Source organism: Paroedura picta, chromosome 14 (assembly GCF_049243985.1).
Source record: "Paroedura picta isolate Pp20150507F chromosome 14, Ppicta_v3.0, whole genome shotgun sequence".
Lineage (NCBI taxonomy): Eukaryota > Metazoa > Chordata > Lepidosauria > Squamata > Gekkonidae > Paroedura > Paroedura picta.
In genome coordinates, this window is record NC_135382.1 from 30,416,715 (window position 1) to 30,443,158 (window position 26,444).

The window sequence follows — 26,444 nt, forward strand, 5'->3', positions numbered from 1 at the left end:
CCAGATTACAGGCCACCACTCTTAACTACCACACCACGTGGGAAGAGAAGAGCAAAGGTGGTTTTCCCATTGCTTTCCTCTGCCCAGCTGCCCTAGACTTCCTTGTGGTCTCCTGCCCAAGCACTGCGCTTGCTTAGCTTCCATGCTTGGACAGAATCAGGAGAGGCTAAGCTATCGAGGCTGCTACAGCAAATTAATTTTACTGCCACTTAATTTCATCGTGTGTCCCTGGAGCCTAGGGTTACAAGACAGAGACCTAGACGAGATGTCCCTGCTCTCTAAGAACTAAGCTTGTTGCTGTACAATAGATCTCCGACACTTAAGGAAAAGGTAGCTGAAGAGCTGCCCAGAGACCCTCTGTTTTCAGTGATCTGTGGAGCAGCAGAAGCATGAGGCACGGGCTCTGCGGTCCTGGTTAAAAATCACAACACTGAACAGAGAACAAGGGTCAGCCATGACAGACTGGTGCTCCCTCTGCTGGTCAAGCAGCAGGCTACCAGGTGCCTCACAGAGAGAGGACCCCCCCCCTCAAACAAGAGGCCAGTGTGTAGCAGCTTAAACAGCAATGCTATTTCTAGGACACCAAGGCAATTGTAAGCCGCTTTGAAACTCCTTCAGGTAGAGAAAAGCAGCATAGAAGAACCAACTCTTCTTCTTCTTCTTCAGTCATATCAGGGCTCTCTCAGCCTCACCTCCCTCACCAGGGTGTCTGTTGTGGGGAGAGGAAAGGGAAGGCGACTGTAAGCTGCTTTGAGTCTCCTTTGGGTAGTAAAAAGCGGGGTACAAAAAAACAGCTCTCCTTCGTTTTTCTAAACTGAGTCCCAGACTCTTTGGTCTTTCCTTACAAGAAGTTCCCTAACCCCCCTGGGTTGAGTTAAAGATCCCATTGTCAGGTACAAGCTTGAAAACAGTTCAGCACTGAACGTCGCTCGCCGGCATAAACCGACAGGCTCTTAACAGAGCTCTTCAGCTGGCCCCTACGGATGTGCTCGAGTGCTCCTCTGCGGCCGAGGGAGAGACAGGAGCCCGGTGGCCACGGCTGGGAGGCTGCCTACCTGCTGGAAGGCTTGATTCAGGTGCCCCTGTTGCAAGAGCTGCAGCACGTGAGCCTGCTGGGACTGGAAGTCGAGGTGAGCAGCCGGGATGGGGGTGCCGGCGGCCGAGCGCATTGCGTGCATGATGCTGGAGGTGACGGCTGCCTGCTGCTCCTTCATGGCCGTGCTCACCTCCCCCTTGATCACTCGCTGCACCTGGGCCAGGATGGAGTCCTGCATGCTGCGGAGAAAGCGGGATGGCGGGGAAACGGGGCGTGTGGGCAGGGGAGATAGGAGTCATTCTAGTTCCAATTCTTAACCCTCCCCGAGCTATTAGGATACGTGGGAAACAATAAAGATTATTATAATTTTATTATTATTGAAGAGGGGCAAGGAGCTAAACATAGACTGCCTACTTGCTCAGGGAGGGCATATACGAAATCGGGAGGGGGGCAGTCTTTCCTTCCCCTATTTTGTTGCCTAAATTTCTGGTCATCTACAGCAGGGGTAGTCAACCTGTGGTCCTCCAGATGTCCATGGACTACAATTCCCATGAGCATTTGCTGGCAGAGGCTCATGGGAATTGTAGTCCATGGACATCTGGAGGGCCACAGGTTGACTACCCCTGAGCTACAGGGCACAGATTACTTTATGGCTTTAGAGTTTTTCCTCACTCCTTCACTACAACTGAATGGATCGTATGACCAGGCCTGGGTCACCCAACTCTTTAAAAAAAGGACTCTTAAAAAAAAAAAGTATCATTGCAACTATTGTTTTGGGGTCTCGCAATATTTCTGTCTTATTCAATGCAGTGCTTAAAATGGGAGAGGCCTGCTTCTCACAAGGGGGGGGGGGCGCTTCCCAAGTTCAGAAGTAAGTGTCCAGCATGCCCTTCTCAAAGCCCAGGTTCCCAGTGAAGCCCTCCATCCCCTACCCCAAAGTTACAGAAACTGGACCACACTTTCTTCTTGTTTACTCACCCCTCCATGAACGTTTAGGTCCCGCTCCATGGGACCAATCTGAGCGCTACATTAAGAGCGCTAATTTTTTTGGGCAAAGCAACCATTACCAGAGGGCATGCGTGTGCACCGTGCTGTTCGCCTGCATACACAGATCTTGAAGTCAAATCCATTTGCTTGAGGATTCTGGCTACAGCTCAGGACAAAAGCCACCGGCTCCATTGCAGCTTTTGACCTGCCTGGCACGTCCTCACGTGAATGGCCCAGAATTCTCTTCACTTCCCTGGGGCAGATCCCCGGCCCTCTCCATAAACTCACTTGCCCACCAGGATGTGAAGCTGATGCTGCATCTCCGAGTGCACGCTGGACGCGATGGTGGACGCCAGCTGGTCGGTCGTGCTCTGGAAGGAGTTGACCAGCTGCCGCAGCTGGCCCACCAGGGAGTCCCGGGCGTCCTGCTCGCGGGCCTTCTTGTTCTTCATGTGCGTCTCCAGCTGCTGGATGTCTGCAAGAGGAAGAGGAGGAGGGTCCAGGTCACTCAGAGCTGAGCTCACTCTCGTAAGCCTCCCTCCCTCGGCCCCTGGATTTGGCATCCCTGTTGGCCACGCCCCACACCGGAACTCAATGCCTCTTCCTGCTCCTTCCCACAAAATGGTGCAGCGTTCCTGATTTTGCAGCAAGGTGAGACAGAAAGAAAATAACACTCCCTCCCCTACATAGATCAAGAAACTTGGTTCATTCAGGCCATAATACAGAAAATGTGGGATCTGAGTTTTCCTTTGAAGCCTGAATATCTGTTATTAAGCCTACCACCGCAGTGCCTCCCAACACAAACAAGAAGTCTGTTCTTCTATGCAATGAGGGCAGCAAGACTAATTCTGGCTAGAAAATGGAAAACGCAGGAGCTACCGTCAATAGAAGATTGGCTGAGCCTATTGGCGGATCTCGCCAAGATGGCTAAATTGGCATTAACCATTAATGGAAAACCCGAAGAAGCTTTTCAAGAACAATGGGGTCCTTATTTGAACTATTTAAGAAAGTTAAATATAAGGGGAAAGGAGTGGATATTACTATTATAATATGTTTAGAGTCTAAATAACAGCTTTACTAATGTTCATTATACGGATCTATTTTGGAAAATAAAAAAAATAATTTAAGAAAAGAAGAAGAAACTTGGTTCATGTGTTGACGATCAATGGGTGCTCCAGCTCAGGGGTCCCTAACCTTTTTGAGCCTGCAGGCACCTTGAGAAATCTGACACAGTGTGAGGCACCAGGCTGGGGACCAGTTGAGCCTCAAGAGGCCAGAATAAGCCAAAAAACGTAATGTGGTTATCTTCTTTGCGGAAGGTCAAAATAAAAGAACCAGCCAATATTCCCATGGGGAGGAGGAACAAAAACTGGAAAGGAGAAGAGGAACGAGGGACTCACATTCTTGCGTGCCTTGCTTGAAGGTGTCGTTGATCTGCTGGAACATGGACTGGCAGCTCTTCTCGAAAGCCGGCAGCACCACGCTCTGGAACGCCTCCCGGTATGCCGACTGCATCGGGCCCTGCAGGGCGTCGGCGGCTGCTCGTGCAATGGCATCTGTCAGGTTCTGGAAGGAGGACGCGGGACAGAGCAGAAGCAGAGCCACACGGTCAGTTGGAAAAACAAAGCCACAAGACGTGGCAGGACTTGGTAGGCCAGGACCTTGCAGCCCGGTAGCATTACAGCTGAACATCACCTAGAAAGTTTCCTGAATCATCCGGAGGATTTACTGCTGACCTATTTACTGGGTGATATGGTTCCGCGTCCAATATAAAAGTATTGCAACAGAGGGATTTGCAAACGGGAATCACTTTTGAACCCAGGTTATACCTAGTGATGATGATGTAGTTCTCATAATGACGAACTAGTTTTTATACTGGTATTGGATCGGATATATCTGTTCTTATAATTAGGATGTAGTTCTTAGATATACGCTGCTGATATAAGCTTTGTATTTCCTGTATGAGACGTAATTTCTAACAGCTTTTTTTGGTCTGAATTAATTTAACATTTGCATGAGATTTATTTAGGAATTGTGTCATTCTCAATGGCTAATTAAAATTTTAACATGAATATCTATCATACTAGGGACAAAGCCTGTTGCATTCAGGAAAACGGGTGGTAGATTGGGGTGGGGTGGGAGAACTCTGCAGATGGCCTATTCCTTCCCCCCAGGACCTGGAAAGGCTGCAGGCCCCCAGGAAGGGAACTCACCGGCAGGGGCAGCTTTCACGCAGCAGGGATCTGCAGCCTCTGAATGGAGACCTGATTTTAGTCCAAAGTTCCTTGGCTGTACCACCGCTAACCAAACTGGGTTCCTCCAGACCAAGCTAGCAGAATGGAGGCACCTGTTCCCAGATTTATGCCGGCCGGCTCTTACCTTGGACTTCACCAGCTTGACAACGTTCTCCTTCAGGGTTCCTTCAATGGCTGTTAGCTTGGCTGCAATGGTGTTGCTCAGCTGCCCAGTGATGGGGTCCAGGGTCTTAGAAACACCTGGTTAGAACAAGAATACACAAAGTGATGCCCCTCCTCTTTTCCTTCCTTCCAAAACAGCAGGGGGGGGGCTCTCCAGATGTCCATGGACTACAATTTCCAAGCGTCCCTGCCAGCCACAGTTTGGCCACCCCTGCATACAGGAAAAGATGACAGGAAAGTAGGAACTCGAGGCCAACTGTGGCCTTCCCACATCATCAAGAGAAGCAGGAAAGGACGGGGCTCTCTACAAGTCTCTCTGCAAGTCAGGAGAAAACTGGGGCTTTGCATTTTTATTTATGGCATGTATCGTGTAGACAGGAGATCTGAGGATTGTCCGGCAGCCAGGCAAGGGATGTCTGGGGGTGGCTTGCCACGGCCTGCCTCCACAGCATGACCCCAGGTGTTTTCTGGAGGAACTGCACCCAAAGTCTGCCACCAGGGATCGGTCCTACTTGGTTTCTGATGGGATCTGGGCTTGCCTGGCCATTTCAGGTCAGGGCTGGGTCTCTACAAAACCTGACGTATCTCACCAGTCTCCCCCAGAAGAGGGGATCTGGGCATCATGGGATTCCCCGTCTACTTTCAAGACCATTGTTGGCTGGTCACAAGCAGTGGAGGACTTACAGGGGGGCACGGTCTTCTTCATCTCCTCGCGGATGGTCCTCTCCAGGCGATTGCAGGCAGCCGTGGAGAGGGACTGGGAAAGCTGCTGGGAGAGGTGCTCCTGAAGCTGCCCGCTGCGCTGCTGTCCCTCAGCGAGGACCTGGTCCAGCCTCCGCTCTGAAGCACGTAGGGTTAAGGAGGAGCTGTGGTGCAGGGGCACAGCATCTGTATGGATCAGGTCACAGATGACACAGAAGGCTTCCGCCTAAGACCCTGGGAAAGGCAGCTTCCTGTGTTCAAGTAAAATGGCCAGCTGGGGGTCTTCATTCGCAGCAGGTGACTTAACCATTTTTTAAAAACTGAATGAAAATTTTATAGAGTGCGTTCTGACTCCTCTATGTGCTTCCTAACCTGTCCGGGGGCTGATGTAAGGTGAAAAACAAACACATGTGCTGCACAGCTGGGTGAAAAATAGACTGACAAGATTAGCCTTTTGCTCTTTTTTAAAGATAACGGTGAGCTCAATATTGTTTAATTTATTTTTGAGGTGGTCTTTTATGGAGTTTTACTGCCTTGATTCTGGCTTCATCATCACGGATGGGCAAAAAACAGTGTTTTGGTGTTCATTTTGAGGTTGAATTGATCCAGTTTGCATTAGTTTGTGAACCATTTTCATTGTAAATCCCCGCTTTCTCCTCTCTGAGGATTTCATGGGGAGCAAAAAAAAAAAAAAAAAAAAAGGAAGGGCTTCCAAATAGGTGAGCGGCTATTTAAGTGGCTGACAGTCATTTAAACCCTTATTTCTGCTCCCAAAAACCTTTGGTGGGGAGCAGAGTTTAAATGGCTCCCAGCTATTTCAAAGAAACACCTGTTTTTTGTGAAGAGCAGCTCTTTCCCACAAGGCCTTTAATATAAACTGAAAAGTGGCGAAGCACACAAACTGCAAACGATCCCAATTTGATTTGAACCACGCTGAAATGACCCTTAAGGATTAACCTGTTAAAGGACCAAATATGAAATGAATCAAAACATTCCAGGATTAAATTCTCTTGGTGCTACAGGTCTCCACCCTTTACACCTTTATGGCTTGCCTGATTGGCTGGCAGATACAGGTCTCCCTTTGGGGCTTCTGCTTTAGGTCAGCAGAGGCTCTGGCGAGGCCTTGCCAGAGAGAGCAACAGCCATGGCAAACACAGGGCCCAGGAAGTACTTTTATCTCTTTTTTGATAAAGGATACGCTCCTGCTGTTGCTGAGAGTCGATCACTCGCTCTATGTGGCCCATGAGGGAGCTCTGCACAGCATCCAGGTGGTCGGTGAGCCTCTGCATCAGCTCCATCTGGTTCTGCCTCAGGTCGGCAATCTCCCTCTGCTGGCTCCTCAGCAGGCACATCAACTCATCCTGGTACTCAGGAGGTACCTATTGAAGAAGAAGAAGAGTTGGTTTGTATATCCTGCTTTTCACTACCCAAAGGAGCCTCAAAGCAGCTTAAAATTGCCTTCCCTTCGTCTCCCCACGACAGACACCCTGTGAGGTAGGTGGGGCTGAGAGAGCAATGGCAAAGCTCCTTTCTGTTGGGCTTGTACAGGAAATTACTCCTGTGTCGGAGGCCATTGACCCCCATGAGAAACAAGGGTAGGAAAGGGGCTTAACTGGGCAGACTAGAAAGGGACAGAGTATTCTGGCACTAACCTGCTGATCGAAGGACCTTGGGGACTGGTTCATATCCCTGGAATGAAAGAGAGCATAATATCATAATCACAAGAAGAGCACGTAGTTAGAAAACGTAATGGTTAGGATTGTTTTGAATTCCACCCTGTATTCATCAACCTGCTGATGAAAACCATTTCAGGTTTCCATCTCTGAAGGAGCATTCCTTCCTGGGTGAATGCCTTTTCTAAGGAGACCCCTGCCACCTCTAAGTCCAGGGTACTTGTGCTTTTATGCTTGGCATTCCCTAAGGTAAAGGTATCCCCTGTGCAAGCATTCCCTACATACATTCAATATTATATCGGAGAAGCTTTTAAACCTGTCCAGAGGATATTAATCTCCCCGAAGAAAGGCTGCAGTTCTAGTCCTACTTTATCTGCTGGTTGAGCTGTGAAGGAGGGATGGCAAGGAGACTGAGAAGGTAGTTTCCGTGGAACAGGGAGGACTGATTGTAAAACTAAGAAACTGCTCAAAAATGCAGAGAACACAGAACGGCTTTGCTATCGACAGAAACGCCTGCTTCCCAACTCGGCTGCTGACCTGTCCTCTTTCTTTGCTTTCCGCTTTAGCTTTGGAGAAGCTCGTGGAGACCCTTTGGCTTTCCAGTCCTTCACAGGGTGCCTCTGGGCAGCCGCTTTGGCTCCGAACCCGACCGACGCGGAAGCCAAGCTCGCCACTTCGTCATCGTGATCGCTGCAGAATGAAGAGTCGGGATAGAAGGTTGCCAGACACTCTGTGAAAAAGCCTCCAAAACAGAACCTCTCCTCCCCCCCGTCCCCCAATTAGCAAGAGACCAGGGCAGTAACTGCCCAAAGGAAAGGGAAGTTCAACTGCTCATGCTCGTGTCTGGCCTTCTCTGGTAACTCGGGCTGTTCTGCAGAATTGGCATTTTGTGTTTCCTGCACTTGTGCTATGGAGTCCCTAGAATGGGTGTTCAAAGTCACCCTGCATGCTTCCGTGGCACAAGTGGGGATTCGAACTCGGATCTCCTAGACCAGGGGTAGTCAAACTGCGGCCCTCCAGATGTCCATGGACTACAATTCCCAGGAGCCCCTGCCAGCATTCGCTGGCAGGGGCTCCTGGGAATTGTAGTCCATGGACATCTGGAGGGCCGCAGTTTGACTACCCCTGTCCTAGACACTAGCCAAACACTCTTAATTGAGATGCCACACTGGCTCTCCAAACAGCATGCTTGTGGCCTCCAGTGCAAAGGGTGGAAGGCCAACAAGTGGAACCTCGGCTTAAAAGTAAAAAGCATGTTTCTAGCCCTTATGATTGCAGTGAAAAATATGGGACGTAAATAGACGGATGCATTTCAGAGCAGCAGGTCTCTCCACTCTGCCAGAGGTTACTTGGGCTGCGGCAGCCAAAATGAGCGGAAAAGCCCAGCGAATCGCTATCACGGAGACAAGGAGTTCTGAGACAGTCCATACCTCTGCTCAGCACTGGCGTCCTGACTGTCGTGCTGAAGCAGGTGGTAGCTGTGCCGGTGATACGAGCTCTTGTGTTTCTCCTCCACTTCGTTCCTGGGGCTGATGAAGAAAAAAGAGGAGGAGGGGAAAGTCCATCAGGTTTGATTTTCCTGCGCTTAACTTTTATGGCCAATTAGGAGCTAAGCACTTAGGCCAGGCTATCTCAACCAGGGTTTTGTGAAACCCTGGGGTTTCTGCATGGCCCTGGAAAGGTTTCCCCAATGGGTGGGCGTTAATTACGAGTGTTTTGAGTACAAAGAACCAAAGCCCCTTCTTTTTGTTTTTGCCATCATTGCACCTTGTATGGCGACTTCCATAAGGTTTCCAAGGAAAGAGACGTTCAGAGGACCAGTCAAGAGAGAGAGTTCTTACCTGTCTGCCATGCTGTTCCTGGTCTCCCTGGTGATGTCGGGGGCAGCCGGCCATGGCTGGCTCACACCGGCGTCAGAAGCAGCGTTTTCCTGAGGTAAGGCAGTCTCCAGCAGGGAGGGCGCGCTCAACATGTCCACCTCGGCAGGGGCCACGTCCAGGGAGTGGTGGCTGTGCTCCGAGCTGTGTCGGTTTCGCGGAGACAGCAAATGCAGGGCCGACGCTGCGGAAGCCATGCTGTCGGCGTGGTGGTTGGAGTCCAGGCCCTCCGCGGGAAGCCCCGGCGGGGCCGTGCCGAAGGTGCGCTGCAGGGTCTCCGAGGCGATCTCCGGGATGTCCTGGGACATGGCGGTGGAGGCGGAGGAAATGACATCCGGGGAGCGTTCGCGGGTGGGGGATGACTGGGGCACCGCCAGGGGCTCCACATCCTGCCGCTCCAGTGCGAGTGGAGGATTCGCAGGGGACACCTTGACCGGAAATTAAAATTGTCAATGGGTCACTTTGCTCTGTTGCCTTCTAAGCTACCGCCTCTTTCATTGGTCCTTGTGGAGTGGTTCTGTCACTGACTATGGGCTGGATCTGGAACAGAACTTTCCTTCCTCCCTCGCCCCCACTGAAGCCCATGGGTCTCCCCGAAACAAGAGGAACAAAGTGGTCAACAGCAGAACCATGCCCCACTGCAAGGGCTAAAGGAATTGGAAGGTGAGAGGGGCTATTAAATATTGTTCTAAGTGCATATTGAGAGGTTGTGCTGGACTCCCCTGGCATGTTCCACAATAGCAGTGCTTCTCTGTGACTCGGAACGGGCCAAGACGTCCCGGTGAGGGACGGTATAGCGACTGAATCAATAAATAAAATGCAAACAGTATCTGGGGAAGGCTCCTCATCCCAGGGGAATCACCACCATTGACAATAAGGATCTACAGGAACCACCCCACTCTGAACCAGCTTTAAAGATCCACAGGGAAGGAGGGAGAAGGAGAGGGGAGAGAGAAGAAAGAAGAGAGGGAGGAAGGAATCACACAAATTCTGGAAATGAGAATTCTCCAGCGGCCAACATGTGCTCAGAGGGACCCAAAGCCTTACTGGAACTGGGGCCTTTGGGGTCAGTTTGTCGGGGAGGCCAGGGAGGAGGACCGAGTGGTTCCTCGGACTCGTCTGCAGGCTTCCGGTGCTGCTGCTCAGTGTAAGGCTGGAGTCCAGCTGCAACTTTGGACTCAGGGACACTTCCTCAGCTGGCCTGCAGAGGTCAAGAAGACGGTTAATCCAGAGAACATTAAGAAGTCAGGTCTGCCTACCTCTACTCAAGTGACCCAGGGACAAGGCAACCCTAGTGAGGACGCGTCCTCTGCTTGCTTCACTGCCCTACAACACCCATCCTCTAAGGCAGGGGTGAACAAACTGTGGCTCTCCAGATGCCCAAGAGTCGAGGGGAAACTTTCTGACAAGCTGTCCTGGAGAGACAGTAGATACTTGTGCAAGGGGACCAGCACGATCTATAGCTATTGTCCTGGCTAGAAGATCTGCCTTAAACAGCTTCAAAGCTCATGGGCGTCTCTCCAGGCTGATCCAAGTGACGGATGCATCATGGAAGGGGAAATCTTCCTGACTGGCGGGGAGGAAGCAACAGGCAGTGCGGGGAGGAGGAGGCATCACTGCCCAGGACTTACCTAGGAATGGATGGCTCGTTGACGGAAGAAGAGCTCATGGCGGTGACGGCCGTGAGGGAGCTAATGCTGCTTCCAGGCGACACTGTGATCTGGTAGAGACAGTGCAACACGTTGGTAGAGAACTTGGCTAACTGGCCATCCGACTTGAACACGCGCTTGCTAATCGCAGTCATTGCTACTAAGCTTTCCAATTTGCACCGCATAAATTAGTAACAGGCATAGCACTCAAAAATGCTCCTCAACTTAGTTAAAAGATTAACAAGTTTCTGTCTTTCTGCTTATGCACTCTGCCTCACACTCTGCCCTAGAAACAGATCTGAGTAACAACGAGCTGGTTTTCCTGTACCCCACTTTTTACTACCCGAAGGAGTCTCAAAGTGGCTTACAATCGCCTTCATTTCCTCACCCAACGACAGACGCCCTGTGAGGTAGACGAGGCTGAGAGAGCCCCGAGAGATCTGTGACTGGTTCACGGTAACCCAGCCAGCAGCATGCAGGCGAGGAGCGGAGAATCAAATCTGGTTCTCTGTATTAGAGACTGTTGCCCTTCGGCTATACCAATAGGCATCTCAGTAAGAATTCTGCCTGTTCTACTGATTGGGGACCACAAGAGCTCCCCATTCAGCAGCACACAGCTCCAGTTGCTCCCCAGTCCTGTGTCTCACACTCCGCAAGAATCAAAGAACAAGGGAAGTTAGAGCAAGTTACAGCTCAAAACTTCACTTAGCTGCTTGGGAAAATTTTATCCATCGAAGGTAGTTAGTTACCTGCTGCAAAGAGGTACTGGGAGTCATGAATGCATCAGGAGTCATCAACTTGGGCTTCATATCACTTGAGGAGGAAAGGAAGTCTACGGGGACAGACAGCTCCGAAATCCGGCGTACGTCGGGCTGCGAGCCGTGCATGGAGCCCTTCTCAGATCCCAGCCCTTCCGTGCCCAGGTCAGCCAAGTGATCTGGGAATGCTTTGGAAACACATTGCAAATTAGCAGCAGTTCGGCAGCACTGAGAAAGAGGCACGAGTCCGCTCTCAGTAGTTCATCTAACTGAAATGACATTAAGCACGTGGACTCTAAGTGCCCTTGGGGCACGTCCCTGTATTTGTTGGCAGCAGAGACTCAGTTAGCACAAGTCTGGCTTGGCCTGCATTGCACACCTTGAAGCAGAGGAAGCCAACGTTAATGTAGCCTTCAAGGAGAAGGCATCTTATTGGCTTGTGGAATGTAAGCCTCGAGGCCTTTGCTAGCATCAGATACGAAGCTAGCGAAGGATTTAAACTCTGCAGCTATTAGGTCCTTTGCCTTTATACCACCCCAGCCTGGAAATTCCTTCCCTGTACTAATAAATCCCTTTCCTCCCAAAATAAACTGTGCAGCAAAGTAGTATGTGCAAGCTAATCAAGGTTCCCTTATTTTTTCCGGCAGTAGAATTTGAGTTCTCTTTCTATAAAGGGCAAAAGTCAGAAGTCCCACTTATGCAATGGGACATTCCTGCAGTCCCCCCCCCAACCACTACTGTTAAGTCAGGAGATCTTCTGGAATTGTGAACAATGTGACATGAGGTGCTACAGCATCCAGACAGAGAGAAATCAGAGACACAACCCTTTTTGTCTGAGCAGAAGTGTCTTCTGTTCACACAAGTGGCTTTAGATCTTAGCCCAGATGACAATACATCAGTCCAAGCAGGATCTCTTACACAGGTTTGCCTAGAATCCTTGGATGAAATGCGTACTCACCAAAATCTTCATGGGAACCATGGGGAGGGATGGAAGCAGCTGTGTCTGGACTATGGAGAGGCTGAAAGCTGATTTGTACATCTTGAAGGGCCCTGCAACATCCAGAGAGACAGCTTTGGTTGTGAACCTCGCCTAATAACAAGCAGCAGCTCAACTAACCAAGGCAAGCACTGTGCCAAGCATGCATTCCAAATAAGATGCTAGAGTTTTGCATCTCACAGTCAAGGGGATGTTTTACCCCCCTGTATAGGGTAGTATGCTGTTTGAATGTGCTCCAAATTGCAGTTTTTTTCCTTCTTGGGAACTCTAGAAAGCCTCTAGCATTTTCCTTAAAAGGTAACTTGCAAAAAAAAATTTGCCTTTTAAAATATGCATTCAGATATCATACGTATCTGAACAAGTGAGAAGGGACAGACACTGGATCGGATCCTATGGCTTCCTTTGGGTAAGCGGGGAGTCTTGCTCCAGAAGCAAACTCCTCATGCAGCAGAAGACAGCAGCTGGAGCCTGCCAGCACCATGGGAGTTGTAGTCCATGGACATCTGGAGAGCCACAGTTTGGCTACCAACAGAACATGCCCTGGTTCTGGGCTTGTCAATCAAAGTTGGACTCAGCTTGTCGGTCAAGGGAGGCTTGTGCAGGAAAAGCAACAGGGGCCTGCACAGAAGATCTACAGCAGAAGGGTACGTTCCTGAGGAGCAGCCAGTCTACTGCAGCACTCGGTGTGAAAAACATGCTCCAGTCTGCAAGTCTTCAGTCATTAAAAGCCAAAAAATGCACATTATCTGCATTTTAGTGGCTTAATTCTGGATGCAGAATTAGGGTTTATTAGCTCACAAGCACACATTCACAATCAGATCTAACGTTTTGCCCCGAGTCCAGGGCAGGGGGCTTGCAAATGGCAAGAAGAACCTCTCCCTGCTTTGAAGACCGGATACAATTCCCTCTTCCTGGCTGCCCAAAAGTGTTTGCTGGCCCAAGACAGAAAGCCGTCTTGCAAAATACTCACTTGGTGTGGACGCAGAAGAGCTTGATCAGCACTCCTGCAGCCGATTCTACCGTCCCAGTCCCCTGAGTGCCTTCTGAGCAGAGGGGAAACAGAAAAGTTAATGACCTTGGTTTTATTGCCTTCCGTGCTGTTCTAACGTATTTCACATTTGATGATATGGTGACACGCTGCAGGGCTCTTTTTAAAAGAGGAATGCAGCTATTGCTACAGGATTCTTTGACGGCACCTTTTGCAGCTAATGCATTCCTCTAATCAAGAAAAAGAAAGGGAAACAGAGACATAAAACCCCTCACACACTGTAACATTTCCTAGACCCTCGGTTTGTTCTTTCCTGTTCCTCCAAGCAGCAGGATCCAGCCATTTCTGCCATTCCAATATCAACGACGTGGAACAAGAGTCTTTTATTATGGCTGGGGCAAGGAAACAATGACCAGAGAGGCCTGGTTTGTTCTGTGGTTAGGTCACCCGGCCACCGCCAGAGAAGTCCCTTTCCCCCTGTTCCTTCTTCTTAAGAACACCCTCTGCTCGCTTACCTGTGGTCAGGCCATCGCTCTCCTCTTCAGCAGGAAGGACCTCCGTGTGTCTCAGCCGGCAGCGGCTGACCACCTGGATGCCAAAGCTCAGGACAGGATGGGTCAGCAGGAACTCTGAGATGGAACTGAAGTACGCTTTGCCCTCCTCCTGGTTCTGGACCAGCTCCATCACATACAAGACCTGGAAGGTGGGCACCAGAAAGACAAGCCAGATCAGCCATAGGGAAAGAGCATGTACATATTCATATCTTGGGCTAAGAGAAAAGAAGAAAAGGAAGGACACATCCCGCCCCCCCCCCCCCCCGAGCTGGAGGAACTGAATACTGGGGACAAACACCCTTTGCAAAGAAGTGAGCTTTTTTAGCGTTTACACTCAGTGCAATTGTTATATAATCCACGCAGAATAAAACTGGAAAAAAAATCCAAGGCTGAATATACCTAGTCCTTTTTTCCCCCTTAGATGAGTGGCCGCTGCTAATCCCAGATTTATTTACGCAGTAGCTGATAGCTACATAAGGGCTCATCTTCTCTCTCTGCCACTCATGCCACACAGCTGTGAGTGCCCACCTTTCGCTGCACGTCGCTCAGGATCAGGTACTCAGCCGAGAGGTCCAGGCAGGCCTTGAGGCTGGGAAGGACACTCATGGGGCTGAAGATATCTGGGGAAAACCTACAATTGACACAGCAAGAAAGCGGCGAGTACGTGATTAGCAGGTTGCCTACCGCTGAGATTCATTGTAGTTTAACACCATGAAAGTAACTGTGACTAAAATCTCAAAGGGGGCATTCAAAAACAAAGCTATTTATTAATGTGTAAGATGCCACTCGTTGCAAAAAGGGACTGCGTTTAATCATCGAGCTAGCTGATGCCGGAGCATTCAGGAAGCTAGATCGGAACTTACCGGACGGTCTGCAGGCAGGTCCAGGATACCGTGCACCACATTTTCAGCTCTCGGTTCTGATCTGCTCCCGTGATGAGAAACCTCCAGAAAGGAACTCTGCCAAGATGAGAAGGGACCGTCAACAGCCAGTTCAAGGCTCTTTGGCTTCCCCTTTCTGAAACCGCAAATCTACATGCTACATGTTGCGATTCCAGACCTCCCTCTCTCACGGACACACATGTAGGGTGCTTGATATTTACTCATTGCAGTGTACGAGGGTGTGGCTGGCTTTCTTTGTTCCGCTCAAAGTACCCCAGGATTCCAGGTGGGATGCCTTATCATACATGAACCTGCCTTGTACTGGACTGGACCGCTGGTCCATCAAGGTCAGCACTGTCTGCTCAGACTGCCAGTGGTTCTCCAGGGTCTCAGGCAGGGGTTTTAGAACGCTTACTGCTTGGTTATTTGAACCAGAGGTGTCGGGGATTGAACCAGTACCAGGGGTTTTTCACAGCCATAGAGCAGCAAAGAAACCTCCATGGAACACTGAGCCTGAGGGACTATTTATATGATAAAAAAAACACCACTGAGGAAGAAAGCAACTTTGAAAACGGGCTATTGAAAAAGAAAAAATGTGTTTATCTGGAATCCATTTAGGTTTATGTTTGCTGTGACGGCTCTTATCAACCCCATCCAAGAATACCTCTATTCGGGTTCCCCGCACTGCAGTATTGAAGTGTGCTTGGCTCGCTGACATTTCATCCCAAGGCCCGCAAAGGCCTTTCCTGTGAAAATGGAACAAGCTTTTCCACAAAACTAACACCGTGTCTTACTCTGGGTCTTGTTTTTTGTGATTGTCACAGAACAGCAAGCAGGAGAGGGGTCGGCCGTCGTGGGGCTTCCACTCGTGAAGGCACCTAAGGGGAGAAATCAAGAGAAAACATGATTCACGAGCAGAGGAGATGTCCTACAATTTGAGAAAAACTGCCAGCTTGCTTGCCCCCAGAGAGAACCCACCCCCTCTCTGCATTTGAAGGTACCTTGTTTCGTCTTGCCCTTCTATGTAGATCTGCCAGAATTTGACGTATCCGTCGTGGCTCGCTGTGGCCAAGACTGTACCATCAGGGGAAAGGGCTCCTTCGCTCAGGCGCTAGAAAGCAGCAGAACAAAAAGCCAACTATTGAGAGCCAGTCCTTAACCCACTAAGAAAACCCAGCAACTCAGTTTCAGTGAGATTTGATGTAGTTGGCTGGTAGAGAAGGGAACGGGTGGATCCTCATTCTAACATAAAGATGGAACAGGAGGAGGAGGAGGAGAAGAAGAAGGAGAAGAAGAAGAGTTGGTTCTTATATGCCGCTTTTCTCTACCCAAAGAAGGCTCAAAGCGGCTTACAGTCTTCCCTTTCCTCTCCCCACAACAGAAACCCTGTGAGGGAGGGGACGCTGAGAGAGCCCTGATATCACTGCTCGGTCAGAACAGCGTTTATCAGTGCTGTGGTGAGCCCAAGGTCACCCAGCTAGCTGCATGTGGGGGAGTGCAGAATGGGTTGTCCACTGCCTGGCCTTGGAAAGGTAAAATGGGACCATCTGCCCCTAAAATAAGAGCAGGTACCGTGCTGTGTCCTTTCACGACAATGATGCCCTCTTTGATGCTGGTCACCTCCACTGGCCATGAACTGTGGTTGGATCGGATTATCTCGAGGTCCCAAACCTCTGCCTGCAAAACAAAGAGATGTTAAGGCACTCACCGCATGGCAAAGTACTCGTTGGAAATTTTTAAACAGCCATCTGATGTAGAGGCTGATTCTGTGAAGGCAAAGGGATGGCAGGTTACAGTAGATGAGTGATAGGGTTGTGAGTGTCCTTACTCTATACAACATTCTGTCTTCATTCTCCAGGGCTGTAATCCACCCAGATATAGCACAAAGGCTATTGTGCATTCTTTTCCATTCCCATTTTGTTTTTTGTCATATTTATTTATTAATCGGATTTATATACCTCTGCTCCCAGCAATAATAGATTTAAAAAAAAAAATGGTGGCCACCTGGTCTTTTATTTAAAGGTCTGAAAAGTCTGGTGCGGCTATGTCATAATAAATGAAAACTACAAATGGCCAGTTCATACACAGGTTTTCCTTTACACCAAACATGAGCAGTCATATCCAAATTCAACAGCATTAGCAGCATCCATTGCAAGTCAGTTCATATATTCAAGAGACTTTCTTTTGCAGAATGCTCACCCTGTCCTCATGCAACAGTGCCAGAGTCTGGCTGCCTTCCTCGGAAGTCTCCTCGTTCTCATCTGGGATAAAGGGACACCATATGATCCTGCGGAAGCTGTTCAGAGGAGTCCCGTCGGGTCGCTTGATGTTCACCAAGATCTCCTCGCTGAGAGCCGAGTTGAGGAATAGGTCCCGATAGCTTTGCTTTATGCAGCCTCCTAATTATTCAATAAAACGGGGGGGGGGGGGGGGGGTGACAAACCCTTCACCTTATCACCCACTAGAGGGCCCAACTTCCCTCCTTCCAATTTCCAATCACTCAAAACGTTCTAAAATTGCAGTCAAGTTTTAAGGGATCTCTGCCGTTCCCTTTTGATGTGTGCTCGGCTGTTTGGTTGGCAAATGCACTTTTTGTGCTGAAGTGTGGAGCCAGATTTCTAATACCGCAAGACTGTTCACTTTACTAGGAAGTAGGTGCTAAATCTAGGCACTTTTTGCATTTCTAGAGAGGTCCAGATTGCAAGTTGGTAACTCAGATTCACAAGACAAAGTGAAGAGGAAGCCGTAACCAAATCAGCACCGCAGGCAGGGAAATCCCGAAAAGGAAGGCCAGAATGCAAGTGCAGGTCTGAACTAGAAGAACGCAACAATTTAGAGAAATGTTTAGTGACTCGGTGAGAATGAAGCCATATGAAAACCTGCAATGCCCAGATCCTGAACAGCAGAAATAATCAAACTCCCAGGGTGTCTGAATGATGGAACAGCAAAACGAACCCATGAAGCCATTCATGTGACCACCAACAGCACAGCTATCCCATCCACGAATAGATGGCCAGTTCATCCCATCTATTTCTTAGCCTGAGAAATAAGGATACTGGATCTTTCCGTTCTCCATGGCCAGGCGCCACACAAAGAGGTTGCCCGCTTCATCCAGGCAGGCCAGCTGATTGGAGTTGAGGTGGGCAAAAGCCAGGTCTGCCACGCCGCCCGTGAAGCCTTTCAACAGGGTCCGTTCGGGTGTGCTGATGCTCAGGACTCGCACCATGGCAGATCCGTTGCTGGCCACTGTGGAAGAGGATAAGGAAGAGGTCAGCCAACAGCTGCAAGTTAGTGCTCTTTGTAAATGGGGGTGGGGGGGGAGCCAAATCAAGAGGAGAGAACAGCTTGACACAGAACAATTAAGGCGAACGCTAAAGAAGCCCATCTGAGAACATGCATTTTGTTAGGGTAGAAACACAGGCACCTCACCTCTAATGGCATACGCCAGGTAGGCATTTGACACAGCGATCAGGTTGCCGTAGTAATATTTCTGCTCCCAATCATACCTTGCCACTGGCTGGATTTTGACCTGGGGGAGGTTGACACAAACAGCAATTAAAATGTGGATCAGTGACAAGTGCCAACAAAAAAACTGCTTAGAAACCCCAGCCCCAAGGAGATCTAACTAGACTCAAACAGAGCATTGGCTTTTTTTGCCCTGGCGGAATGCTCTTCCAAAGGAGGGAAGAGCCCTGGGGGACACTGAGTGGTTCCACAGGGCTTGTAACAGAGAGCTGTTCCACTGCCTTTGCATGGCAGCTCTGAAGCTTCTTGGTGGTTTAGCATCCAAATACAAACCAGGGCTGACCCTGATTAGTTTTTAAGATCTGATCAGTTTTGGCTGGGCTGGGCCACCCAAATCAGAGCTGTTTGTTCCTTATTATTGGCCAAACACCCTCAGCGGCACTAACAGTCCCATGGGAAAGCATGGTGGGTTGGATCCAGACAATAATTTCCACCAAAAGAAAGGGTTTTCACCGATTCTGCCCCATCCATTGCAATCACCAGTTCACCCTCCCCGTGTTGTCCCTCGTTTACCTTGTTGCTCCCTCTAGCTTTGCTGGTGATGCTGGAGTCGCTGCTGGCTACTATCTCGACATCTTTAGCTGTTATCACCATACAGGTCGAGCTGTCGTCACCAGAAAGACAGCTGGAGAAGAGGTGGGGTGGAGACAAAGAAAAAGCCCAAAGCATAAGAGATGAACACCTTAAGAGGCTGGTGGTTCAAAGGGTTATACTCAAGGAAGGCTTCAAGTTAAATAGGAAAGTGAAAACCACAATCAGGAATCTTCGGTATCTTGCTGAGCAAAAAGGTCTCATGGGGTCTGTATGGAGGGGAAGATCTTTTGCTATGGCATGGTGGATGCTGTTTCGGACACAACTGTAACCAGCATTGACTGGCTGTTTTAATCCTATGCAATTAAGATTCTGGGTTTGCTGCTCCTTCTCACTCTGGATTCCTGAATTAGGAAGGAAGGAAGCTATCCTGACAGTTGTGTGGTTCGTAGAAGGAATGCACCTCTGAAGGGGGAAAAAGGTAGCTGTAGCAGAAATCACCACAAAGGAGCCTCAGTAGAACAGCTATTGGAAGTGTCCAGATTTTTGCCTTGCGACACTGCATGTATTCATTTGAAAAGCTTTCATCCTACCTTTCTGCAGGCTCAAGGCAACCGACAACCAAAACTTTACACTACGTGCAATAAGCAACCAAAGTAAAATTTGTCTATAAAGAATGGTCAGCATGAATTGGAAATTGGAAGCCTCTATCCGGATCACTGGCAATGAAAATATACAACCTGTTTCCACTCTTGGCAGGGACTATATGACTCATGGCAGAGGGCATGCCTGGCACGAAGAAGACCCCAATCTGAAGTCCTGGAATGTCTGTTTATAATTGGATCTCAGAAAGCAGGGCTAGGAAAGACTTGGACACCCACTGCACCCAAACAGCAGAAAGACCTTTGGTCCATCTGGCCAAATATAGAGAACAAGGCTTTATAATGAAGCCCTTAACTGCTGGGCAGCACACTAGCTTAAATGTTGATTTTTCTCAGAGCCAAAGCTGCAAACAATACCAAAAATCTTTAAACAAGTGGTCCAAGGACAACCTAGAAATTTATTCTTCGCAGGAGCGATTTTCTGTTGAGGGATCACCCAACCATGATTAGCATAAGTTTTTTGAAGCAGACACGCCACATGCAACATTCTTCCTCCCTAACTCCTTGGGTTCTCACTCCCCACCCCCCAAAGATACCTACATGACTTGCTTCTCTTGCAGAGTTCCCAAGGGAACCGTCTGAGGCACTGGCTTAGCCAAGGAAACTCCTTCTCCACCAGCTACAGGATCCGGAACCAGCAAACCATTCAGGTCTCCGTTGTACGAAGTGGGTGGTCTCTGGTTTTCATTCACTGAACCTGCTTGTGAAAAAGGAATCAACAATCACATTTACTTAACACTTTGAAAATGGACACGTCTCTTTCCACGCCTGGATGGGGTTCCCTTCAGTGACACTGCTCAAAGTGACAAGAGTGTAACAAGGGGTGAAACAATCTCATCCAACAGAAACAGAAGACTCTCTGGGTGAAGAACGAGGAAGGAGCTTCCTCTCTGTCCATGACTTAATTCCCTCTTGTTAACAGAAGCCCTAAAAAGTAACATTTTGAATGAATATTATGCCTACAAGATCTGAACATCAGTATCCCACCCATCTTTCAAAGAGCTCAGGGTGACAAACATGGGTTAGTTTTCTCGTTCTCTACTTTTTTGTGAGCTGTGTGGATCAGTAGGGATTTAAATCCAGGTCCATAATTCTAATCCAACTTTCCCATAGTTCACTATGTCATGACAGCTCTGCTGGCAACTATTAATGCCCAAATCTGTCACAGAAAGAGGAGGAAAAACAGAAGATAATGCACCTATTCACACAGTGTACAGAATAACTACAACTGGAGCACAAATCATATGACTTACTCAGTAGATGTTACAAAGGGAAGGGAAAATACTTATGCCAATCGAAAACCCTTTTTAAAAAGCAGTTTTACTCTATAGTGTTTTGCCTTGCAAAAGGCTGACCCATCCAAAAATTTAGTGAGATTAGAACAGCGGCAAAAGGCACTTATGCTGAAGACAGTGGCAATCCTGATCTCAAACCTTAAGCCCAAATCTGTCATAACATCAGAATTATCAGACTCTGAATACTGTAGAAGGCAGTACAATACAAACATGGGTCCTAAATTCATTTCCCAGAAAGAATGCAGAACAAATTACAGGAGTCACATTTTTCTCAACCCATATATAACCTTACGGCTTGGACCCTGCTTATAATGACATGGGCATCAAAGGAGCAAGCCAAATTTTGAATAACCAGACATTTAAATAACTTTTTTAAAAAAAACAAAAGATGGTTGCAAGACTATAGACAGCAATTCAGATATCATGCCACACAATGATTTGAAGCAGCAAATGTACAGTGAACATTTTGCTGTTCCCCCTGTACAATACACTTCCTTCTTCCTCCATGGTGTACCTGTTTGCAATGAGAACAACAATGATACCTAGGGTTCATCCATTCATCTACTATGCCAAAACATTATTAGTATGAAGGATGGCTTGCAGCTCATTTCTAACTCTGGTATGCTGGCCAGTCACAAACCATAGTTTGTCAGTTGTGACAGCAGCCCAAACCACGGTTAAATTTACTTATCGGAGATTACCGATGTACCTATTACATCACACAGAGTGGCTTGATAAAGAAGCAGAAACTTCTCAGACGGAAAGAACACCAGAAATCTTCAAAACTGTTCTACAAGGTGAATTTGATCTGGGGGTAAAGCCGTTCAGAAACCTGCAAGTGCACGGTCATACCCTCCAAATCACAGAAAATGATTTTTTAAAGGCAATTGGAAAGTGACACAAAATGCTAAGAATCAACCTTCCCTTTCATATAACTTTTATTCACACTGTTATTATTGTAGGCACAGCTGAAATGCTAAGTTCCTGTCTGCTGAAAATACACACGGCGAGGCTACAAGCAACTTCTCTTTTCTTAAAGGTTTTGGGAAAAGAAAGAGAAAGAAATAGCTAAAATCCTTTCCCTCAATTCTTGCACAACAAGCTACTGTGCAGACTGAGCTCATGTCCACATTGCTCTCTCTCTGGGTCCCCCTGTTTTCATTCATCCTTGAAAAAAACACTGATGTGACCACCTCTTGCTCTGTCTACGCCAGTGACTTGAATGAGGCAATTCCTTCCTGCAATGCCAGAGAAAGAATTATAAATTTAGAAAGAGAATATTATCAGCGGTGCATTTCGTCACTTTGGTGGTACACAACAGCAACCGGCAGTCCAGCCAAGGACAAGAGAGATGTGTGAGTTTGTCTTAAGAAATGCTACCACTAGCACAGCACACAACTCAAATCAAAAGGCCGCTGCAGCAGGCACCATGGAAACCACAGTGTTAAAGCACAGAGATAGACAAAAGAGGGGGAAGGCAGAGAAATCCAGAGGAAAAGCCAGGCAGTTCATCCCCCAGTATTTCTCTAGAAAGGTTTGCTTGGTGACTACAGGCATTTTTAGGTGCCTTCCCTCTAAGAGTTGTAAACACAGTCAAACTTTCCAAGGTTATCACCATCTAATGTTTTAGACCAGAGTTTAAGGCCTTCTGCTGATTTGAGATTAATTGGATTAAAATTATTTTTTTAAAAAAGGGGAATCCACTTGGAATATCATTACTCAAAAAGATGGATATGCAATGAATATATAGTACGCACAACTGTTTTTACACTAGCAGCAAGAGAGTCTTAGAGCTCCATCCAGAGCAGAATTACACCTTTCTAAGTCTACTGCCTTCAATGGACTGAGAATAGTATGACTCTACTTAGGTTTGCATAGTCAAGCACCAAGGTGTTTCTTGTCTATGGCTTAGATACTAGGAAAGATTTCAAAGGCTGTTTTGGCCACCAAAACGAGATATCAAAAGGTGCACTGTACTACTGGTGTGAGATGGCAAATTTTCTTGTGCTTTATTTTTCTATGGCAAATTTTCTGCCCCGCATGTGTAAATCTAGTCTATCTAGAGTTGTTGGTGCTGTTGTGCTGCAATTTAAGCATGGATAAGCCCCAATGATTCCATGTGGTACAGGCTTGTAGATGGTACATTCGCCTTCTTTTGCTAACATTACTTAAATTGGAATTGGAACATTTTCCAATCTAAATATTCCTGGAAAACGCACATCATTACATTTTCAAGAACACAGGCTCCTTTGCCTGTAATTTACCCCAAAGAGAGATTACCCTGACAATGAGATGACCTCCACTTTAAAATGTTGTGTACAGAAGGATTTTAAAAATTACTGTATGCAAATATAAGGTGTCCCTTCTCCTTTTTTGACAGTACACAGGGGAGAAACATAGTCTTCTTTTGAGACTAAACATCCTAACTTCGTTAAAAGATGAACTCATTCTCTGCAGGCTAGAGAGTCTTGCCATTCCAAATGAGTTTATTGGTCTTTGGCCACTCTGTCAATATTCTTTCTTCTATATGTATAGGTAGCATTTGGAATTAAATGTTTAATTCTGGCAATATATTAATTTTGATAGCTGAAATTCTACCCAGCCACAAGATTTTAAAAATATTTTCCATCTACATGTATGAGTTTCCAGGTCTTCTGATATTTTTTAAAATATTACAATTTTGTACAGTCACATTTATCCCCAGAGATTTAATAGGATCAGTGGCTACTGTGCGTTCCGTATTCTTTTTGTTCTTTTAAGGATTTCATTATCCTTTTTGTCTTCCTCCTGTTAATTTTCTATCCTGAAAGAGATCCAAATTCAATACGTTCCATTACATGCTGTAAGAATTTCTGTGTATCCCAAACTGCTAAAACCTGCATAACTTTTCATTTTAAAATCTATGTCATCCACTTTGATTCTTTTAATCCTTGTAGGTGAATCTTTGTTGCTAAAGCCTCTATCACTAGAATAAACAATAAAGGTAATGGTGGACAGCCTGGCACGTTCCTTTGAAGGAACTGTCTTTCCTTCTTTGATCTCATTCATTACTTTTTGTAATGTTATGTAAAACTTCTTCAAAATGTTTGTAATACATTGGTGTAAGACCATCTGGGCCTAGTGCTTCGTCTCTTCATATTTTTCATTGCCTGGGAAATTTCTTGAATTGTTATTGTTTGATTTTGAACATTCCTATATTCTGACCAAAATTCTGTCATCTGGATATCTTTAAAATATTCTCTTAGTCCGTTTTCTGAACCAGACTTCTTTTTGTACAGTCCGCAGAAATCACTGACAAATTGTTTTTGTATTTCGTTTTCTGCAGATGTTATTTGATCGCCATTCTTTATACATATTACTCTTTTTTCTTTCTCCTTGTTAAGACATTACGCCAAATATCTGACAGGTTTCTTTGCATGTTCAAAATGTCTTTGTTTTAAAAAATTTTCATAATTCGAATTTTATTTCTCTACCTCTTTCATTTTAAACAAATCTAATTGATTTAATTGTCTAATTCCTACATATCTTTCTTGGTATTTTCATGCTCCTGCTCCATTCTCTTAAATTTCTCGACTAATATTTTGGCTTGTTCTGCTTCCATCTTGGCAGCTAAGATAGAAAACTAGGTTTTAAATGAAGTTGAAAGTAACATTTCGGGGGGGGGGGGAACCCACAGCAAATAAACGCTGCTTCTGTTGAGACTGGGCCAGGTTCTTGGAGGCCCAGCTCAAATAGCCATTCAGGCAACCTATGCTTGCTGGATGACCTGAGGTCCATCAGACTCTCTCAGTCTAACCTATCCCACAAGGTTGTTGAAAGAAGACAATGAAGGAGAAGAGAATAACATAAACCACAGGGGGGGGGGAACACAGGGCATAAATTAAGTCATTAAATCAATAAGCAAGCACAAAATACAGTTAATTTTAGTTCTGAATCCTCCTGGCCTTATAACTTGACAAGTATTATAGAAAAACGGTAACTGGATTTTGACAGAAGAAGGAATGGGACTACAGAAGAAAAACAGAGAGAAAACACATCAAGGAAGAGCTAAATCACAGGAAAGTTGCCCAGTAATGCTAGAAAACTATGCTGAATGTCAGGCTCAGCGCCAGCCAGACACCACCTAGAGCAGCCTGTCTCCCCAAAAGCTCTGAGCTCCGCTAGCACATTGCCAGACACATGGCACCACTGTCCATCTTGCAGTCTTTAACTGCTGCAGAAACACTGCTTAAAAACCCAACAGGGACAAAATCAAGCCAGCTGTCTGCTGTGTTTAAAAGATGAAGCAGGGAAGGAAACCAGGCCTTTAAAATCAGGAAAATTATTTATTTATTGGGTGGGGAGAAGACACAGATGCTCCAATGGCACTGGAGAACAAGGCAGCCATATAAAAGGCCAAAAAAGGGGGGGAGGGGATGGGCCATGTTTTAACTTGTTTGGCCTAAACTCACAGCTGGGTCGTCTCCTCTTTCCTCTGCAATGGAGGGAGAGCGTTTTCCAAAGCCCGATTCAAATGGGCAGCCGTGTCGGTCTGAAGTAGCACCTTTAAGACCAACAAAGATTTATTCAGGATGTGAGCTTTTGAGTGCAAGCACTAGAGGGTGTGAGCTTTCGAGGGTGCTTGCACACCCTGAATAAATTTTTGTTGGTCTTAAAGGAACTACTGGACTCTGAATTTTATTGTTCCAAAGCAGCTGACCACCTTATTCTCTCTTCCTCGGTTTTACCCTCACGGCCACAGTCCCCTTGAGTTAGTTCAGGCTGAGAGACAGCGAGTGCCCCCCAAGCACCCAGAGAGCACCCATAAGGAGCGCGGAGATCCGAACTCGAGCCTCCGAGGCCCCATGCCCAACGCTCTCCCCACCCCACACGCTTGCTCGGGAGCTGGATGAAGTCTAGCCCAAGGGTAGTCGACCTGTGGTCCTCCAGATGTTCATGGACTACAATTCCCATGAGCCCCTGCCAGCTGGCAGGGGCTCACGGGAACTGTAGTCCATGAACATCTGGAGGAGCATAGGTCGACTACCCCTGCCTCTAGCCCTCAAACAGGCGCGCCCCACATTGCAGCCATCCTCCGCAACCAGCTCAGCACGCCTCCTCGGAAGTAAGCCCCGCCGCGGCCGAGCAACAGGAGGCTCCCTGCCAAGAAAGCAGCGGGCAGAGCCAGAGCAGGGCTGCAGCCGGACACGCCAACCCTCCGGCAGGCTTATCCCCCCCAACCATGGGGCTTACTCCGGCGTAAGACGGCCTTGCCATTCGCGCTCCACCCCCTCCCCCGCCCGGGAGCGCGCCAGGAGGGAGGCAGCGTGCCTCGGGGGAGAAGGCTGGCGAGCGGGCGCGCCGGGGCCAGCGCAGGAGGCCGGAGGGCAGCGGCGCCCCCCCCCCCCGAGCTCACCGCCCGGCCGGTCCAGCTTGAGGATGTCCCGCAGGTGCTGAGTCGCGCCCTCGATGTCGATACTGGCGGAGGCCATCGGAGCGCCACCCACGACGCCGCCACCAGCGCAGCCGCCGCCCGGACAGGCCAAGCCCCTGCCAGCCGCCCCGACTTCCGCTTCCGGTCCGCGCTCCCCCGCGGAAACCGCGGCTGCGTGGCTCCCGTTCCGCTCCCTTCCCGCGAAAGAGGCGCGGCTCAGGGAAGAAGAGGGGGGGAGAGGCGGCAGTTCGTGCTCGTGTGCAGGGGCTGCTGGTTCTGCGGAGGCGGGATATTGACAGAAAAAGGGCCTAGCTGCGGGGTTCTGTCCAGGACGGACCCTTGTGGCTTTCGTTTTGAAGCCGTGCCAACCCAACATAAACATCTGGGATGGATGGGATGCGGTTTATGCGTTCCACAAATAACAAACCCGAAACCATCCCAGCACGCAGGGGTGCCCACCGCACACAAAAACTGATGCTTCATTTTTGTCACTGGCTTG

At 48.1% G+C, this 26,444-nt stretch overlaps 1 protein-coding gene across 2 annotated transcripts in view; it reads right to left on the reverse strand.

Annotated features, from left to right (window-relative positions):
* EDC4 (enhancer of mRNA decapping 4) overlaps positions 1-26,103 on the reverse strand; it is a 28,877-nt gene extending 2,774 nt beyond the window's left edge. Inside the window, exons 1-27 of one of the 2 annotated variants that reach the window (XM_077309755.1) lie at positions 25,928-26,103; positions 19,778-19,934; positions 18,558-18,669; positions 17,949-18,048; positions 17,576-17,765; positions 16,719-16,866; positions 16,092-16,196; positions 15,521-15,630; positions 15,314-15,397; positions 14,502-14,597; positions 14,167-14,269; positions 13,600-13,780; positions 13,067-13,139; positions 12,058-12,149; positions 11,091-11,287; positions 10,324-10,412; positions 9,740-9,893; positions 8,657-9,120; positions 8,246-8,344; positions 7,353-7,505; positions 6,795-6,831; positions 6,341-6,521; positions 5,125-5,280; positions 4,403-4,518; positions 3,424-3,589; positions 2,312-2,498; positions 1,056-1,275 (exon numbers count right to left, since the gene is read on the reverse strand). In XM_077309755.1, the coding sequence (XP_077165870.1) occupies positions 1,056-1,275; positions 2,312-2,498; positions 3,424-3,589; positions 4,403-4,518; positions 5,125-5,280; positions 6,341-6,521; positions 6,795-6,831; positions 7,353-7,505; positions 8,246-8,344; positions 8,657-9,120; positions 9,740-9,893; positions 10,324-10,412; positions 11,091-11,287; positions 12,058-12,149; positions 13,067-13,139; positions 13,600-13,780; positions 14,167-14,269; positions 14,502-14,597; positions 15,314-15,397; positions 15,521-15,630; positions 16,092-16,196; positions 16,719-16,866; positions 17,576-17,765; positions 17,949-18,048; positions 18,558-18,669; positions 19,778-19,934; positions 25,928-26,003 (3,846 nt within the window). In that variant the 5' untranslated portion in view covers positions 26,004-26,103. Of the gene's footprint in view, positions 1-1,055; positions 1,276-2,311; positions 2,499-3,423; positions 3,590-4,402; positions 4,519-5,124; positions 5,281-6,340; positions 6,522-6,794; positions 6,832-7,352; positions 7,506-8,245; positions 8,345-8,656; positions 9,121-9,739; positions 9,894-10,323; positions 10,413-11,090; positions 11,288-12,057; positions 12,150-13,066; positions 13,140-13,599; positions 13,781-14,166; positions 14,270-14,501; positions 14,598-15,313; positions 15,398-15,520; positions 15,631-16,091; positions 16,197-16,718; positions 16,867-17,575; positions 17,766-17,948; positions 18,049-18,557; positions 18,670-19,777; positions 19,938-25,927 lie in introns of both variants that reach the window. The other variant, XM_077309754.1, reaches the window with a different exon arrangement.
* Between the last annotated feature and the right edge of the window lie 341 nt (positions 26,104-26,444).